Genomic DNA, 19,346 nt, shown 5'->3' on the forward strand with positions numbered 1-19,346 from the left:
TGATTAAATCTGAGCTCTGATCACGGGAGGTTTATGACACAATGGGCCCCTGGGCTACAGTCCTTTATAGGGTCGGTTACCCCTCGGTACCCGGCAATTTATTTGCAGTAGAATTTTGTTTTAATTTAATTTCTGGGATCTTGTGTCAGTTGTCGGGTCATATGTGCAAGTGGCAGGACGGGTAAGGTACAGCACATTACAGTACCGCAGTGGGAGTCGGAGACTTTGCCCGGGACACAGATGCATACAAGACCCCTGTCCCTCCTACTTAATGATATATCGATGCAGACCAGTCATGAGTCTCATTTGTGTTGTTTAGTTTCTCTTTGTACTTGTTCTGCATCAATTTGTGGTCATTTTGTGCTTCTTTGTAGTCCTTTTTTGTCTTTGAGGTTGTTATGCATCTCTTTGTTGTCTTTTCTAATGCTTTGTGGTCCTTTTGTGACTCTTTGAAATCAATTTGTGTGTTGTTTTGGTCGTTTTGCATCTTTTTGTGGTCATTTTGCACCGCTCTGCAGTCATTTGGTGTCTGAAGTTGTATGTAGTCTTTCAGTGACATTGCAGATGAAGCCCAGACGCCCAAGGGGTCAGTGTGGACCCTTGTGCCAGATAGGCCTATTCATTAATCCATCCATGCCTCTGATCACTAAACACGCTTTGCAATAAGCATTAATCTCCTTTAAAAAATAAATAAATGAATCAAATTCAAGGTGACCTACACCACCATCATCCCTCTCATTTGACCACCTCTTGACCTGGAACAATTAGACATCCCCTCCCGAAATACTTACAATGTGAATACTTTGGTGATGACAAGTCACACAAGTAACACAAGCATATACATTTTACACCCAGAAGGCAGATGTACTTGAATGCAACAGTTGCCATGATAAAAATCAGTATGCTAAATATATTTCGACAAGTCAAAGTTTGAAAAGTACTTTTGGGATGTTTTAGTGTTCCTCTCTGAGGCTGCTTGAGTGACAGGAACATACAGTAGCGATAGGGAACATTTCAAGTCTCTCTCATCTGGACGGGGACTCGGCACATCCAGAGAATGTGAACTATTTCCGAAGTCAATTTCCAATCCCTCTCTGTCCTGATCCATTCCCATCTATAATTTTTCAACAATTTGGCGAAATCCAGCGGACGCAGCAGCAATGTTTTGATTATACAGTGACAACACATTATGAAGAAGTCAGTAAGCTTACAATCTTCGTTTCTTTTTTCTTTTTTCTCTTTTTTCTTTTCTTTTTTTTTTTTTTTTACAGAGGAAACACAAGAAAGCCAGAAAATGTTGAGTATTGCCATCCACCAACTAGGTTTCCCTTCTCCAGCTTTAGGTAGACTTTGTCCTCTTTTTCTAAATAGAGCAGAACTCCATTGGTGGCCGCCTCACGAGTTACGTCTTTGTCACCCGCAAATGCAGAAATGACCGGTTTCCCATTCAACATCAAGTTCACCTGGACAACAGAAATAACAATTAGCACAGTAAAGCAAAAGTAGTAATTTAGAAAAAATGTTTACAAGAGTTTATATCTTATTTGTAAGATCTTAACTTGATGATCACAAAGTGTTTAACTCGTCGTACAACTACTAATGAACACTCATACTGTGGGCCTATATCAGATATAAAAGGAAGGGCATTAAGGTCGGTCTACGTCTTACAATGAAGCATTTATTCTCATTCATGAGTTTTTGAAAAAGCAGAAAAAGGGTAGTCAAGGAAATCCAACAGTCACTTGGCAGGTTTCCATTAACCATCAACTTGCCAAAATTGAAATTGTGAGTTAAAAATTCACCTAATGGAAAAACACCAATTTAGAAAAAACTCCCATTCATCGCAGAAAGGTTTTTACGCTAGCATGAGGTGGTATTTCAAGCAATTCAGTAGGTCCTCTACAGTTAAATGAAATCTGACAATTAAAGTACAGATAAAAAATAAAATAAGGTACAAAGAAATACAATAAACAGAGATGAAAACAGTAAAATAAACAAAGAGAACACCTAAAACATATCGGCACAAATAAGATAAATCTTTGGGGAAAAATCTGTACAGGACCTTTTTGAGAAGTGACTTTAAATATGCCTCTACAATTTCTCTTGTAGCTTTATCAAAAAGAAAAAATCAAACACAAAAATTATGATTATGCCATTAAAATATTAGGGTTAAATGTTAAGATTAAGGTTAGGGTATACATCTTAAACTCTTTGTGATTTGCCTCTATTAAGAGTGAATTGCAATAAATAGACCTTCTCTTATGTGACTCTGAGATATGTTGTATGAGTTTTGCATTTTTTTCTCCCCAGAGTTGGGCTTCAAATATAACAGTAAAAGTAGACTTCCTTTTCTTTTCTTTTTTTAAAAAAATGAAACATGACGTTTAACCGCCCACCCCACATCAGTAACTTCATTATTCCCTAAAAAAGACATTTTGTCCCACTTTATCTCTGTGAAATAAACCAAAAATAATACCTGTATGGTTTGGCTCTGGTACACTTTTATGACATGGAAGTTAAAACTGTAGACTCCTTTTCTTGGGGACAAAAATACTGATTCAAATGTGAAGTAGTTTCCTATATTCACAAGAATCTACGAGAGAAGAAGAAAAACACACACTGTGACAAAGGTGTCCATACTGTGTAGCCAGCTGTACAACAAAGGCTTTCATTTCCATTAGCATTTAGAATTAACAACGCTGAACAAAAACACAACACAAAGATTTTTTATGCACTATATAGCAATATCACTTTAAAATTTTGGATGCAAATCTCCTTTTCCTGGATTATTCATCCACCTGACAGGTGTGGCATAAAAACATGCTGATAAAACAGCATCATTCTTAAACAGGTGTGTGTTAGGATGGACACAATAATAGAAACACTGAAATGTGTAGTTAAATCACACAGTTGTTACAAGTTTGAAGAAATGTGCCGTTATTGTGCTGACTGCAGGAATATCCACCAGAGCTGCTGCCCATGAACTGAATGTTAATTTTATAAGCAGCAATCTCAGATGTTGTTTCCCCAAATTTGGCAGTACATCCAACCAACCTTACAACCGCAACAAGTCAGTTACGTAGACGACCTGCTCTTAGGTCAGGACCCTGAGGACGATGTGCATGCAGACGAGCTTCCCTGAGTTGAAATCTGTTCATTTCCCTCCTGTAAGCTAGATTTAATGTTATTTCTGTTAATATGTAGCTACACCGTCTCAGGAACTCCACATCCAGCCTCCTCACCTGCACGATCATCTGAGACCAGCTGCCTGGACAGCTGATGCAACAAAAGGTTTGCACAAAAGAAGAATATCTGCACAGACTGTGAGAAACTGTCTCAAGGAAGCTACTCATAGCTCACAATCCTCACCATAGTGCTGACCTGACACCAGTTTGTCAGCCTACCCAACTTGTTGCAGCTGAGAGGCTGGTTGGATGTACTGCCAAATTCAGGGACAAAGAATAACAGAATACTTCATACGTCTCTTTCCAAACAGGTCCACAGGAGAGGGACGAGCAAAACAAAACTTGGAGAAAAATAATTATTTTAAGGCAGCATTTTAGTAACTCTTATAAAGATCTAGTTACAGAAACATCTCATTGAAAGCACTATTTTTGTAAGACAGTGTGAGGGAATTTTTCTGAAAAATGAAGGGAAATGAAACTGGAGACGTCTTGTGTGAGTTAAACATCCAGTTCCTCAAAACTTGGGACATCTGTGGCATTGTTTTGTCATAAAACTGCACATTTTAGAGCGGCCTTTTATTGTGCTCGTCCAAAGGCACACCTGAGTACTAATGAGGCTGTTAAATCAGCATTTTGATATGACACACCAGGTGTGTGGTTTATCTCGGAAAAGAAGAAGTGCTGACCAACACTGATTTTAATAAAATTTCTGACCAAAATTTGACAGCAATTTATCTGTTGATCACATTAGATTTTTAACTCCAACCTGTGAAAAACAGGCGCAGAGACAACAGTGTTCCTTTTAAGTTTTTGTTCAGTGTATGTCAGTGCACACAACACTCACACCAGGCCGCTTATACACAAACTGAATGCAACACACTTCAAAACATATCCAATTCAACTCTTTCTCTCAGTGGACCTCGACCCAGCATTGAACTTTTGCACACACAAAAAAAAAGATTAGGCTTGATGACATTTTTTTTCTTTACACTAATAAGATGCCTGCACTGTAAAATCTAACAAGTTGATTGTACTTGTAAAAAAAAAAAAAGGAAGCCGATTGCCTTGAAAAATGCAAGTATATAAAACTATAAGTCCTTTTTTCTGTTTCATTATATATGATGGTTAAGTTTACTAAAATTTTAGTCATGTCTTCTTCATTTTGTAAAGTTGTTGCAACTTAACCCTTAGGGCCCGCTTTAATATTACACACACTCATATAGCTCTGTGCACAAAATGTGCATTTCAAAATCAAGCTTTAAAACATAATATACATTAATATGATTTTCTACTTTCATTTAGTTTTTTTGACCAACATCAGTCCTAATCATAAATACCAAATATTCATTAATTTTCAAAATTTTAACCCTTCAAATGCCAGGTTTTTGTCATGATGCCACAATGTGTTTAGATGAAAATTGTACACTATATGCAAAGTAGAGTTTTTAAAATAATTATCACAGCCATTGATTGTGACAATGCACATAGTGAAAATAGCATGTATTTTCTCCACATGCCAAATATAGTAATATATAACGCCATCAAACAATAAAAATTACAAAACAAAAGCCCAGAATGACACCCAGAAATAATACAGTGCATGTTTTTATGCTTTGATGGCTGTGGGATCGAAAATTGCAGTTTGAATGGGTTTCAGTGGCGCATTTTTTGCACTTAACAGTAACATGTCTATTTTAGACATATTGTAGGAGTTGAGCTGGAAATTAAACAAATTGAACAAAGATTTTTTTTTAAAAACCACAATCTTGCCAAAATTTAAACCATATGCATGATCACAGCCAAAATTATGAAATAGATGAAGAATAAAAAGCACCGAAAATGTGCCAAACATCTTTCCAAGTTTAAGCGACTTCAGTAAACCACGTTTACTGTGCTACATATATATATATATATCACTGGTTGCAAGGTAGTCAGTCAAATATGTATATGTATGTATATTCTTAAGCATGTTAGCCAAACACCAAACAAAACTTGCAGATCTCCAAACTTCCTCACTGGCAAAATCCTCTTTGTCATGATCACGTTACGTCAGACTAACTTAGTTTACTGAAGTTACTAACATTTAGAAAGAACAAAGTAGTTTCAATTTTCATTGTGAAGTTGCAAGAACTTCACAAAATTAAATAAATAAAGCTAAATTGTAAGTAAGCATAAGAATTAGATGCAAACATAGATCAAGAATAAAAATTGTATTTCCTTTTTTGAAGGCAGTGGGTCTCAAGATTATTTCAGGTAAGATCAGTTTGACAGATTTTACAGTGTGAAAGAATCAGAAGCTTCTTTAGGTGACACACACCGTTTATAAATATTAAAGTGTTGATAAATAAATAACATTTTATTACTTTTGCTTGCTAAAAATAATCCACCCTGAATATGTCAGTCAGCATAGCGTTTAATGCCGCCTCGTGAGTGTCACTAAAAGGTGCGGAGCACATCAGACGTACAGTGTATTTACAGTGCAGGCTTCTGTGAGTGATGGAGGAGCTCCTGTACCTGCAGACTCTCACACACCTGTTAAAGACTCCACTGCAGCGTCAGCCGCGACCTTTGACAAGTGTTGCTTTCATAGCAACAGCGTGCACATGATCCACACACCAATCAGATCACTTGCAGTGTTTTGACAGCAAGAGGATCACGTTATGTAATTCAAATGAGAGGGCTTAGGAGTGATGCTGTTACAAACACCTGCCCACCGCTGCATGACTAATCACATTCCTGTTTGTGTACGCTTGTTTTTTGTTGTTGCTTTTTTTCAGTTTTCGGGGTGTATTATGTAGGTGAGGGTGCGCGCGTGCGTGGTGGGTAGTTTGAGCCAAACACGATGTGCGGGCTCTGCAGGATGCAAACCTAATCCAGTCACTTTCGCCTGCGTGTGTGTGATAGGTGTGTGCAGAATCCACATGCCAACTGCAACTAGCCTCAAACTAAAACTCTGGGGTGCAGCTACACTGAACTGCAATGACAGTTTAATGTTCTGCAAGTCAAAATTTAGCTGAATAATGAAGGTTTATCACAAAAAAGACTAAAATTGACAAATAAGACAAGAAAAGGTGCGGAAGATAAATTGCAAAGTGCTATCAAAAGCAAATTTAACCACTTTTTTGGACATATTGTGCATAAAAATCATCTTAACCTGGTCGAAGTATATTATTCTCGTTTTGTTGCTCATCTCCGACGGTTCATGGTTGTTGCTCCGGACTGCAGAGAAAGCCACCTTGGAGTTGGCGGCGCGCACCGAGATCCCGAGCGGAGAGGACGAAGCCTTCCAGTCCGTGGCCGGGTTCGAGTCGCACACCACGAGACATTTCCCCTCCAGGACAATCGGCTCCGTGTCATTCTGAGCTCTCGCCACCTCAGAGATGATAGTCCAGCTGAGCATCAGTAAGAGGGAGTTCACCATGGTTTTTCTCTCTCTCTCAGCTGTTTCAGATCCGATTCTGGAAAAAAAAAGAGAGACCGTCTGCTGCACCACACAAGTTTCCGAGTCCCTCCGCTGGTCCCCCCCGCCGCAGACGTGTCTGACGCTGTGAAATTCTCTTATTGGATCCAGATGTGTGCCATATCCGAGTGAGACAAAAAAAAAAAGGAATAAACCTTCTTTTGCAAACAACGCAAAGATCACCGATTGCTCTCCATGCGTCTCATATTTAGGTTATTTAAAGCTTGGACAAACTATGTGCAATGTTTTAGAGAAGACTTGTTCCAGTCTTAGACGCGAATCTGTCGATAAATCGTCCATAGCCCTCACTCCCACTCCGAGTAACGCGTCTGACAGCAGCGGTTCCCCGCAATGATGTGCTGCGTGTGTGCGCGCCCAGCCATCCACTTTACGCACGCACATGTGGTAGAAGTTATAATTAACTGTCGCTGCGTAATTTGCCAAAAGCTTATATTTCTCTAATTCTTCATAAATTAGCTTCCAACTTAAATATACATTCATTAATTGTCTGTGTTAATGATACTGGAAATATATAGCCCCCACTCTTGGTTCCAACAAATCCATAAAATAATTATCTCCAAATACATTTTTCATGATTTTTCCTAACTAGATTCCTAATCTAGATTTATAGAAATTCAAATAACTTTGAGAAAGATTTTGAATTTCATTTTAGATCTTCCACAGCGGACTGTCCATCCTGGCTGCAGGTTTTACTGTGATGCAGTGACTCATCATAATCTCATGGCACAGGTGGGCTGAAAATCTTTCAGGTTCAATTTACAGCTCCACAATCCTGTCTTGTTCCAGAGGAATCGGTGATAAGAAACATTCCTCACCCAGTTAAAAATTCCGTAACTTCAATTAATTAATCTCACCTATAATTTCCCTGGTGATCTGAGGAAAATCTAAAAACAATCTGCTAAAAAAGATCTTAGGTGTAATACATCACTCAGCGTCAGCTGCTGTAAACTGCACTCCTCTGTCCTCTCATGCTGCATTAAATCAACAAGTCATCCAAAGTGTCCTGTGAGAATATTGACAATAGATTAGAGATGTCAGAGAATCACCTCTGTCCTTGTGTCACTACGAACCGGCTCCCCATAAAGCAACAGATCAATTTTGATGTCCTTCCACTGACTGCAAAGTGTTACATGATCTGGCACCTTCAGTTTGTAGCCCAGAGGAGCTTATAGATCACACACACACACACACACACACACACACACACACACACACACACACACACACACAGGTACATATAGTACATGCAACTTTAAATAAAAAAAATATGGAGGACATTATATTATAAGGACATTTTTAAGTGAGCAATAGTCTACTTTACAGACCATAAATCCTTAATAATGATCTAGTTTCCTCGATCAAACTATGTAATTAGGGACTAATTGTAGATAAAAATAGAGGCCGGTGTTTAATTAGAACCTTGCAAATTAATTCATTTTAAATAATTGCTAAGTTATGGAATTTTAGTCAAAGCACAGCAGGTCAGTTAATATGCAGACTTGTAAAAATGTCAACAGCACGCATACAATTTGAAGATAGAAAAACATAGGAAGAAAGAATCTCCTAAAGATAAATAAATAATGCATGCATATTTATTCAGGCTTAAATGCAGAAGGTCTTTTGAGAAAATGGTCTGGAAATTAACAACTGCTTGTAAATGTGACACAAGTGACTAAACTCTGACATCACCTAGAAAAAAATGATGTAACATTTTCAGACAGTTCAGTCACCAAAAGAAGATGTTGGCATCGTCCTTTTGTGCAAATCGTGAATATGTTACATTGCACGTTTCATACATGTTATATCAACGTTTCTAAAGTGACGTAGTGTATGAGCTGATTTTGTCACTGGGCAGAGGAGGGGATGGTCAGTGGAGTGACATCTGACAACCCACTTAGCAGGTTTCCATTACAGATTTCTACAAAACTTAAGCAATATTTTCAAAATGTCAATAAAACACAATTGCAAGATGACTGCGTTTCCACTGAGTGATGTTATGCGACTTCTGCGACAATCCAAGAAGCATGGCGATGGATGTTCAAAACACTGGGGCAGCAACATATGAGGGATTTCTGGGAGTTGATAGCCAACGATTTCACAGAGGAATTGTGGATTCAAAACTTCCAGATGATCCACTCAACTTTTGAAGAGATATGCTATGCAATAACATCTCTTGTAGCACCTGCTGCATCATGCCCGAGGGATCCAGTTCCAGCGTTTGCAACCCTCATGAGTACGCGTGGAGCTTGAAGGTTATTTCATGACCTCAGAAATAGTAGTGATAAAAAAAAAAAATAAATACAAATCTTTACTCAAGGTCCACTTCCTCTAAGAGCCTCTCAGCTGCATCGCATGGCCTTCACCTGCAAATGGAATTTTCTCAGCTATTGTTAAGAGCAAAGTATACACAGGTAACCACTATTGTTAACAAATACATAAACATTCAAAGGTTTGTTTGTCACTTAAACAAGCAATATGTGTAGTGAAATGCAATGTGGAATGAGGCTCTTAAAGAAACAGTGTACGATTTGTTGGTATCTAGTGTTGAGGATTGCAGATTGTAACCAGCTGACACTTCTCCTGGTTAGAGTCTTTCTTTCTTTATTGTTCTGGAGGTTTTAATTGGGAGCCGAATTATCCACCAAGGTCTCTTCCTCTTCAAAACAAACAAACCAGGTGGTTAAAACCAGTTAAAACAATGAATGAAGTAGTTTCACATTATAAATCAGTGTTTTTTCCAGTGCTGTTTGGCATGACTGAGATGGGAAGCTTGCACAGCACCTGCTAATGTGTGCTTACCTTTTTTCTCTGATAACTTAAGATCCAGATGTTCAGGAGGTTTTTAGCAGGAGCTGATTTACCTGCAGGGGTCTCTTCCTCTCCAAATCCAACAGACTCAGTGATTTAAATTGGTAAAAATGCTGTATAATTCAGTTTCATGCTGAAAATCTATGTTTTCCAGTGTTGTTCAGCTTATGAGGGAGGGGCTGCTAACTAAAACAACCAACGCAAAAATGCAGGTGTTTGGTTTGTTTATTCTGAGCTACTGTAGAAACATGGCGGTGCAACATGGCGGACTCGTGTGCTCGGTTTTTTTCTTTTAGATCCAGACATTCAGAAGGTTTTTACTGAGAGCCGAAATATCTGTAGAGGTCTCAACAAACAGACCTGCAGACACTGAATAAAGCAATTTTATATTAAAAAGAAAAATGTGTTTTATGTTTAAACAGTGTTTTGTTTGTCCATTCTGGGCTACTGTAGAAACATGGACATATAATGGACTAATTTTATGGTAACGCAAACAGCACAATTCTTATTTTCAGGTGATTATATACTAGAAAAACAAACCTTTTATATTATATTATATTATATTTCGTTTCTGCCAATGTATCCCTCTAAATCCTACAACTGGACCTTTAAGGCACTGCAAAAACACTATGAAAAAATAAGTCAGACAATAAATGTCAAGGGTATAATTTCAAGATGGATGGATGCATAGATGGATGTGTGGATGGAGACCCCAGAAACCTTGATGTAATTATTGTCTTTGTGCTGTTAAACTGAAATGAGCCTGAATCCTGAAAAGCACATTTGATGTTGGGGAATCATTTGCTTTCTCATTAAATCCATGCTTATGAATGCAGCTTTTTGATCTTTGTGGCTGAACAACAACAAATCATTAGGTTACACTGTTGAAAGTGATAAAATGGTTGAATTTTAAACAGCCCAACAACCAAAAGGGATCTGGACACCCCCCCCCCCACACACACACACACACAAAAAAGTCAGTCTGTGCCAGAACACGATGCGGTGCAAAGTGATTCACACATAAATGTTTAAAAACAGAAAACATGTTGAGAGCATGCACAGCTTGTCATTAGCAGATCACAAAAACAGATCAGAAGCAGCGCCAAATTTTGCACAGTTCAACTGGGTTTTAAAACGCAATAGAAAGTCTTCACACGATCACGATACATCCATTTAAAATCTAAAAAAATGAAAAACGTATTCACTATTTGGATCAGACGTGTTTAAATCCCTGACAGCAACTTTACAAATCCAAACTCAGTCTGTGTTGTTTTGGGCATCAATCCATCTATAAATGGAAGACAAACTGAGGATATCACCCCAACCTGAATAGCTGCCATTTTGTGAGATTTGTGTCATCACCCAGCTCTGCCGAACAGTTCAGTGCCCAATGTTGTGCATGTCAATATGTTTCCATGGCAATAGAGAGTTTTCAGAGCTGACAGAGGGGATGGTTTGTAATGTGCCAAGAAACACTTTTGAATTTTCACACAGGGAAACAAAGTTTTATAACTTTTTTTTAATAGGACTGACTGTTAAGTGATCTCAGGCCCCTTATCGTGAGAAAACTTCCCGCATTGATACCTGAAGTTATTTTATTAGGGGTCCTCAGTGGCCTCTATTTAGTCTGTGTTTTATGACCTTTTCTTTTGCCTTCTTTTTGTGGCTTTTGTTTTTATTGTTGTATCGCCTTTGATTTTGTTGATGTTTTTATTGTCTGCTTTTGTGAAACACTTTGTGAATTTTATTTCTGTATTTGTGTGGAAGGCACTAGGTGCTATAACCAATACATTTATTATTATTATTATTATTGTTGTTGTTGTTGTTGTTGTTATCTTCCTGAATATACAAATAAAGAATACCAACTTCTGAAAGAAGTTTTACCCAGTAGAGAAAATGTTACATAAAATGATTTTATTTTAGTATTACTATTATTTTGTAAAGACAGAAAAAAAGGGTAAAAGTAAGCTGTCAAAATTATTTAGTTGTTATTACATTTGGTTTTTCTTTTCTTGGCAGTGGGGGAAGAAGTAGTAAAATCTAATGCTAAATTTAAACTGTTAAAAAAACAACTACATTACAAGTATTTTTAACACTGGAAAAAAAGTAAAAGAAAAATTTCCCCCTGCCGGTGTTTTACTATTCTTTCTGATGTTTTTAGATTAACATTCTGCATTAGTGATTTTTTCTGTTGGAGATGTTAAATATTGTGCTCATTTTTTATATACTGTTGGGTAGCTGAGTCTAAAGTAATGCATCATGGTCTGTAAGATCATCATATGTTTGTAGCATGGCTGTCCTGTTATAACCATGTATCTTTAAAAAGTCAGGGATAAAAGCCCTATTTTCAACTCTGTGATAATGCAGTTTCCAGCTGATCCAGGTGAGTTTTAAAGGGTTTATTTAACTTCAGAAGCAGAAAACATTTCTCAACATATTTAGGAACACTCCACTTTCAGTTTATCATAAACAATCAACATCAACACAGCTGGAGAAACATGTTTTTTACTGGACCGGAAGAGTGTAAAAACTTTCTTCTGAAAATAACTAAAGCTTTAAGACAAATGTAGTGGAGTGAAAGTACAATATTTGCCTCTGAAGTGTTGTGGATTAGAAGGATAATGTTGGATAAAATATAAATACTGAAGTAAATGCACACAGCAACGTTTCATCACTTCCTGTTGGTCAGATGACGGATTGAATGTCACCTATTGGTAGAAGTAAATTAAGTCCCGCCTCCTGTCGCTAGCAAGTTCAACACTAATCGGAAAGCCGAGAAGACAACAAGAGCGGACAGAGAGAAGGAGTGCGCAATAAAGAGTGGAAAACAATATAAAACGGATTTTTTTTTGTGTTTGAAACTAAGCAATATTAAGGACAACATACAAGAGCGACGACCGACGGGACCTAGAAACCTTTTTTGCGATGTTTCGGTGAGTGAATTTTTAGCTAAGCTAAGCTAACGTTAGCTAACTGCTTAGCCGGCTAACGTGATGGTAGCGACGTGTGTATTTTTTAGTTGTAACCGTGAGCTGCACCTCTCAGGCTAATTTTAATGGCCGTAACATATTAAACGGTGTTCAGGCATACAAGAAGACTTTTTCATCATTTACACTGAGCATGCATAATGGTTATTCCTTCATTTTTTTATAGTAAATTGTAGTTTTGTGTGTGTGTTAAAATCTAACGTTATGCATTGCAGCCTGAATGTTGTGGGCAGGTACCGACAGGGTTAAAACTGTTTCATTTGTGCATAGGAAGAGATTATGAATGAATATATATGCACCTGTATGTCACATTTATTATGAAAATGCAAGGTTTGTAAAAGGCTGAAATTACATGTCAGTTTATTGACGTGACAAGACTTTTGTACATAAAAAGTCCCAATTCATGGTTAAAAGGTTAAATGTCTTGATTCATGATTGATGCGATAACAAAAACATTTCATACCAGAACATGTTAAGTTTTAAAAATAAATACATTGCTGAATGATATTGAATTTTTTTACAGATATACCAATGTATAAGATCTAATTTGGCTAATAAACCGATGTTGATATCAATGTCAAATATGTTTTTCCTACCTAGTTTAAGTGATCATCAAGTCTCCTCTGTAGAGCATCAGTATCATATTGTGCATACTCTTATTGTGATGGCCCATCAGCAGATGGAGACATGAAGAACAATGTTTTTTTAGTATATGCTATATTAATTGATTGTGCAAAATAAGAAAAATACTTCAACTTAGGGCTGATGCTATGTACATGTTAACTTTGTCAATTAAAATAATAGATAAATAAAAATGTTGCTTTTTGGTCTTGACAGAAATCAGCATGTTGGCTGATACAGATATTTCATTTTAAAGCCAATATTGGCCAATATGTGATAACGTGCCGTTATTATTGTGCTAATACTAAAGCTAATACTATACATCAGCTCATGGACAAGATTAGACTTATGTACATTATTTGGCAAAATGGAAAAAGCCACGATTAATAGTTAAAAGGTGAAATATCAAGGTTTGTGATTGATGTCAGAGGTAAAAAGCATTTCATACAAAAATGTGCTGTACAGTTTAAAAAAACAAATATTTTGCTATGAAGGAGCAGTTGGTAGGATTTAGTGGCATCTAGCAGTGAGGATTACAGACTGCAACCAGCTGAAACTTCTTTCATGTGTCAAGCTTGAACTCCCCGTTAGGATTTGTTCAGTGTTCACTGTTCAGGGGTTTTTTACTGGAAGCCAAATTATCCACAGAGGTCTCTTTCTCTTTAAACCAGTAAAAATACAGTCTAACTCAGTTTCACATTGATAATCAGTGTTTTTCCATCGCTGTTCGTTTTGTCTTGGAGGGGCCTCTGACTACAGTGGCCAATGCAAAAATGCTAATGGCCTTATCTAGAGTCAGTGTTTGGTTTGTTCATTCTGGGATGTTATAGAAACATGGCAACAAAAGTGGACTCTATGGAAGAGGAACCGCTTCTTATGTAAATGTAAATAGCTCATTGTAAGATTATGAAAACCCAAGGATTCTTATTTTCAGGTGATTATTCACTAAAGAAAATATCCATAATTCTAATACATTCAATCTCTGACAGTATATCCTCTTAAATCCGACACACGGGACCTTTAAAGTAATAGCTGTGGATTGTTGAAGTGTGGCTGTATGAGATACTCATGTGTAGTCAGTGTATTACACACAGTAGCTGACAATCGGAGCGCTTCTGGCTTACACAAACAAACAGGGTACGAACCCAACTGCTCACCATTACCTTGCTGTACAGAGGGGTTGATATCAAAAAGGATTTTAGCCACTTTAAAAAATGGCCACCTAAAAAATACAATATCAGTCTAAGTGGAGGCTGTATTGAGAGTGTTTTAAATCTGAAGTTTCACTTCAGTTGGATTGCATAACAGTCGCTAACAGCGCTTTCTGACCCAAACAGCTGACCGGTGGCGGATAAGAAATGTAGTGCCAAAGGAAAAGGCTGTGTGACGGCGAGGTAAAGCGGAGAAAATGCTCTAAATATAGTGTCCATTTAGACTGATATTGATTTTTTTCAGGTAGGCCTTTTTTAAAGTGGCTGAAATACATATAAGTTTTATATCAACCCTTGTGGGGTGTGCGCCCCGTCAACCAGCTACTTCAAAAATCCCTAACTATCCCTTTAAAGTAGCAAATTGAAGATTTTGATGATGTGGTAATTCACTATGGCTATAGATAATTGAAAGACCTTACTAAAAGTAAAAGCCCTGTTGTTATACAGGTTGAGAGGAGCCCTGGACCTTGGATTGTGGATTGTGGATTCTCTCCTCCTGAACAAAGGAGATGGCGAGCCACTGCAGACCTCATCATCCCCAGTCCCTGAGGAGGAAACCGCCTCTGATGACAGCAGTGTGGTAGGACTGTGTGACAAGTTCACATTCACTTTGCTCTTGTTGTTATGGGGTGCATCCAGAACTAAAACTGACCCAGAACTGTTATTGATCCCAGAGCTAAAAATGAAAACAGGAACTGACTCAAACCTGAAAACTAAAAACTGACGAGACTTGGACTTATTTCAGGAAAAACTGAACTTTGTCACATTTAAGAAGCACTTCATTTAAAATGACGATTGACATTTGCCTATATAGAAGTTGAAGTTTTACAATGTTTCATATGGTTTATATATATATAGTGTTTAAAAATCTGGAATATTGTGTATGAATGTGTGGTACTCAAATTTTTAAGATTGCATACCACCTCAGAAAATACTTAGCCATAAACATGACTTGTGTTTCACTGTAGTGTATGCTCACCCCATTCAGCTGCAGACAGGAGGCAGGTTTATTGCTGATAAGAAGATAACTTATTGAGGTACCTTGACTCATATCTCCTCAATGTTTTGTGTCGTTTGCTGAAAGCATGTGGTGTGGAGACTCCAATGCCACTTCTAAACTAGCGCTTGATTGTCGTCCGCTTATGTTTCAACAGGGCAGCTCAAAATATTATCCTCTTCATCCACACTTTTCTCCCTACTCCTTCCCCATTTGGAGGCACGATTGCACACCCTGTGGATTGTGTTTTTAAACCAGTCATTCTGTTTGCAGGCTGATATCAAACCAAAAATGTTACACACAAGTAATTTCACAGTTTTATCATTCAGAATTTTTTTATATTTGATAACATTGTTTGCTTTCTTATTAATTTATTTCACTTTTTAATAATATTTTGCCTATTCCTCTGCGTACCGTTAGAGGGAGCTTACGTACCCCCTAAAGTACATCAGAGTTTGAGAACTATTATTGAAGAGACCCTCTGGCTCCATGTGCTCGACTTTTTACGGCTGGTCTTGCAGCCTCACAGTGGCGACATACCTTACCACATAGTGGCCTCTGCCACTTTTTCTAAATATGTCATTAAGTGTCCTTCATGGCAAAAAATCTTGAACATTTTCAAACAAAAATTATCTATCTGACATTTGGTCAGATTGGCAGGGGTAATGTCATGGCTCTAATGTTAATTCTAATTAATGATAAAATTATTCTGAATAATGTGTGGCATACATAAAACACCACAGGTATTATTTGCATTTGATTACATATATACATACAACACTTCTAAAATACATACTCATTTATTTATTTATAACATAGTTATTTTTTGATCTGTTGTAATATCTGTGAATGTTGTGTTACTTTATTTTAGTAAAATTAAATTTTTACATTTGTAAACTGTGTGTGGGGAGGTGTGTGTGCGTGAGAAGGCCACCTATCTGCTGCAGTGTGAGGAGGTTATGTAACTGTCAGTGTGTGACAGAGCGCCTGCACGCTCTTAAATTTTGCTCTCTCTCACAGTTCTACATTGACAGCTTGTCAGAGGTTAATGTAACGGTTTAGAGGTTAATGTTATGGTTTAGTTGCAGTTGTATTTTTTTTAGGTTAAGTGTACTGCGACCGTCCCAAAATTATTTTTTTATCTTCCCTTATCAATTTTTCTGTCCCCGGGATGGCGTGACACCCTTAAGTTGGAGCCCTGCTGTGTCATTGATTCGGTTTTGAATCATACAGTTATCTGTGCAGTGCAGAACTATTGTGACAGGAATAAAGTCCATGATTACTGTCATAATGTTTATTTTCTTTCTCTCTTTGGTGATTCTTAAGTTGTTTGTGAGAATATAAATGCTCGAAACACACTACAAAAACCTTTTGGGGGTCAGTGGCAGCAGCAGCTCAAACAGGACCTCCAAGGTCAAGGAAGTCATGGCCTTTTTCTTCACTCACTGGAGCTTCAGTGTTTCCCACTGTATCAGTGTGTGGCAGTAGCTGACCATGGAGGGGTTATCTCGTGTATGTGTCCTATTTTTTTAACATTTGTGTGCCCTCTCTAAATTTAGATGTTTTTGTGGGTCCGTTAATGCAGCACAGGTTGAACTTGCCATGGATTCTTTTTTTCCCTCAGCAGCACTTTGAAAAGTCATGGGGTAGATAATTGATTTTTATGTTTTCTGTGCTCACAGCATCATTGAAAATGAGAGCTTGCCCTCAGTGATTCTTGGAGATTTAAATAAAGGTTGAATGATGAATGATGAGCTGATCATATCAGATCGGTGGATGAGAGCAGCAGCTGCTGCAGAGGGAGTGAAAGCAATAAAGTTTCACTTTCACTGTGCGTTGTGCTTTACTGCTCCATCTGTGCCCTGAGTGCACTCTGTGTGTGAGTGTGGTGAAATGAATAACCATATGCCATATATATTCCAAAAGAGGTCCACAAATAGAAAATTGATATGTGTTTCATTGCATTGGGTCCCCCACAAATATATGAATGTGTGGGAAAACCTTCATTTAATGATTGAAGAATTGTTTTAGGATGTACGTAATCTGCAAAAGCTCTCATTTTAGGCAATATCACTGTAGCCACGAGGTGTTTTTTGGACCAGAGGAACTTTTTCATATTTCAACAGTGACCCCATGGTCATGAAATTCCTGGAAACATTATGAAATTTGAGATATTGTTTTCCAAGCGTGGATTTCTTTAAAAATTAACAAGTTTTGGAAAAGTTTTGAAACTGGAAGCACCTTTTGTGTTTTTCGTCAGTGTCTTTAGAAAGTAAAACAATCTGAAAAATCAGCTGGCAGATATTAAAAGTCATTGGGCATGACCTTGTCTTCTTCAGTGGTGGTGACAGGCTTGGTCTTTGGACTCCTGTTGCTAAAAACTACTTCACCATGAACCACAAATAACATTATCTCAAGCACTCACATGTCACAGTGTCAGGCTGAGTTGAAGTTCAATGATTAGAAAACACTTTCATCTGTTTGTGTGTGTGCAGCAATCTGAGGCACTGCCAGACCCAGACTGCAGGTGAAACTCTAAAAATGTTAAAACTACTCATCAGATAGCGGGCAAATCACATTAATATTTTACCTGGTCCCTCCAGCAATTATTTCCTTTTAAACTAATGTGGTCTATAGGGGACTCTGATCGTTTTATCATCTGAGAGGGACAAATAAAAAGAAAGGGAAAAAAATCAGACCCACCACTGGGTCTTGATAAAACGAAGAAGTCTCTAAGGAATTTAATTAGTGGTCAAAAAGAAGAGTATGTACTCTGCATATAACACAGTGACCATGTCAGACCGACCTGTCGCACATAATGAGCTTCTTTGGTAATCTATAAAAAGGAGCAAGCTCATTTTTATGAAGGCAATGTATATACTTTTACACTAATTAAAAGTAAATCTAAAGTAGTGCATGTGCCACTTTTTAAAGTAATAACATAGGCAATAGGCCAGAGGCAATCAGACATACGTGCTGTCAGTCACTGGCAGAGGCAGCTGCTATCCTTCAGATATTTTAACATTTTGTCTCAGGAGAGATTCTGAGTTTCTGTGAATAAACATTTTAGGAGTCTTGATTTCTTCTCTTTTTCATCGGCGCATTATCACCACTTAAAATTAATATGCGAAACATGTTAGCAAACAGTCAGTTACTGAAATAACCAGCAGACACATAGCAACATTAGCACTCATTTAGAGTCCTGTTTATGCCAATTTGAAGAATGTAAGTCCAATATTCACTCTGCTTTTAGCTCTCTTAACCCTTTGAAACTTGGGTCGACATCACTTTTCTTGTGCTGCTTTTTGGAAACTCTCAAGTATTTAACCCTTTGGATCCTGAAAACATTCTTTCAAAAACAAAGGAAAGAGGCAATAAGCAACTTGGTAAGACATGTTCCACAAATTGCAAGAAAATAGTAGATTTGATAAATTTGGTTTAAAATGCTCTGTAAAAATGTCAGTGGAAAAAAACAAAAAGCTAGGGGAAAAAAAACTATATAACTTTATAACTTTGATAATTGCATATATAAAATGATATTACAAAATTATTATGATTTCTTAAGCACTCTTTCAAGGTCCTTTTTTATTTGTTTTACTTTGTTGGGTCATTTCTTTTTTTGTTGCTCATTGCCTTCTTCCCATTAAAAAAAAAAAAAAAAAGAAATCAAGCCAATTTGCTCAGGTTTCAAAGGTTTTCAAAGTTCTAACTTTTGAGAAAAATATGGTGTTAGTTGCCAAGTGCACCACTATATTCACCAGCTGGTTGCTGACTTTGTCTGGTGCTGAGCAGGTAGTGTGCAGTGGGTTTATCAGAGCTTGTTTTTATTTTGCCAAAAACAGCTGCCTGCTGCTGCTGGAAACGGGGTTGATAAGAGAGGTGACAGCAAAAGAAAACAGTTAAATTGTGGACAGTAAAACAAAAATAGTGAGCTGAAAGATGCTGAAACTCTCTGTAGAGCTGCGGTGAACAGCAGTGTCTGGAGATAGTACTACAGTAGTGACTGGATCCATTGTTCATATAAACATTTTGATTACAGCAGCTTAAAAGTATGGG

The 19,346-nt window shown here is 37.5% G+C and overlaps 2 protein-coding genes and 1 long non-coding RNA gene across 4 annotated transcripts in view; 2 read left to right on the plus strand and 1 right to left on the minus strand.

Moving 5' to 3' along the window:
* The window catches only part of pfdn4 (prefoldin subunit 4), an 85,979-nt gene extending 79,038 nt beyond the window's left edge, over positions 1 to 6,941 (plus strand). The window contains exon 4 of the mRNA XM_088081801.1: positions 6,627 to 6,941. Within this exon, the coding sequence (XP_087937927.1) occupies positions 6,627 to 6,728 (102 nt within the window). The 3' untranslated portion in view covers positions 6,729 to 6,941. The remainder of the gene's footprint in view (positions 1 to 6,626) is intronic.
* cbln4 (cerebellin 4 precursor) lies at positions 139 to 11,981 on the minus strand. 2 transcript variants are annotated; one of them, XM_088081802.1, is made up of 4 exons: positions 11,923 to 11,981; positions 6,340 to 6,550; positions 2,477 to 2,593; positions 139 to 1,463 (listed from the first exon to the last, which is right to left on the minus strand). In XM_088081802.1, the coding sequence occupies exons 1-4, from the start codon at positions 11,952 to 11,954 to the stop codon at positions 1,266 to 1,268; spliced, it is 558 nt and encodes a 185-aa protein (XP_087937928.1). In that variant the 5' UTR covers positions 11,955 to 11,981; the 3' UTR covers positions 139 to 1,265. The 2 variants fall into 2 exon arrangements, with proteins under 2 accessions (XP_087937928.1, XP_042347314.1); XM_042491380.2 differs by lacking the exon at positions 11,923 to 11,981 and having other exon boundaries at positions 6,340 to 6,635.
* The window catches only part of LOC148188664 (uncharacterized), a 54,045-nt gene continuing 46,603 nt past the window's right edge, over positions 11,905 to 19,346 (plus strand). Inside the window, exons 1-2 of the long non-coding RNA XR_015777401.1 lie at positions 11,905 to 12,407; positions 14,741 to 14,873. This is a non-coding gene — a long non-coding RNA (uncharacterized LOC148188664). The remainder of the gene's footprint in view (positions 12,408 to 14,740; positions 14,874 to 19,346) is intronic.

Source organism: Plectropomus leopardus, chromosome 9 (assembly GCF_026936395.1).
Source record: "Plectropomus leopardus strain MGB_pleo_1.0 chromosome 9, ASM2693639v1, whole genome shotgun sequence".
Classification (NCBI taxonomy): Eukaryota; Metazoa; Chordata; class Actinopteri; order Perciformes; family Serranidae; genus Plectropomus; species Plectropomus leopardus.

Bases quoted from the DNA above. Each gene is read 5' to 3' on its own strand.
- cbln4 (XM_042491380.2), bottom strand. From the start codon at position 6,606: ATGGTGAACTCCCTCTTACTGATGCTCAGCTGGACTATCATCTCTGAG. The intron at 2,594-6,339 runs GTTAAGATGATT...CTTCTCTCGTAG, and splicing joins GAATAATATACTTCGACCAG to ATTCTTGTGAATATAGGAAA. The intron at 1,464-2,476 runs GTATTATTTTTG...TCTGTTGTCCAG, and splicing joins ACCAGAGCCAAACCATACAG to GTGAACTTGATGTTGAATGG.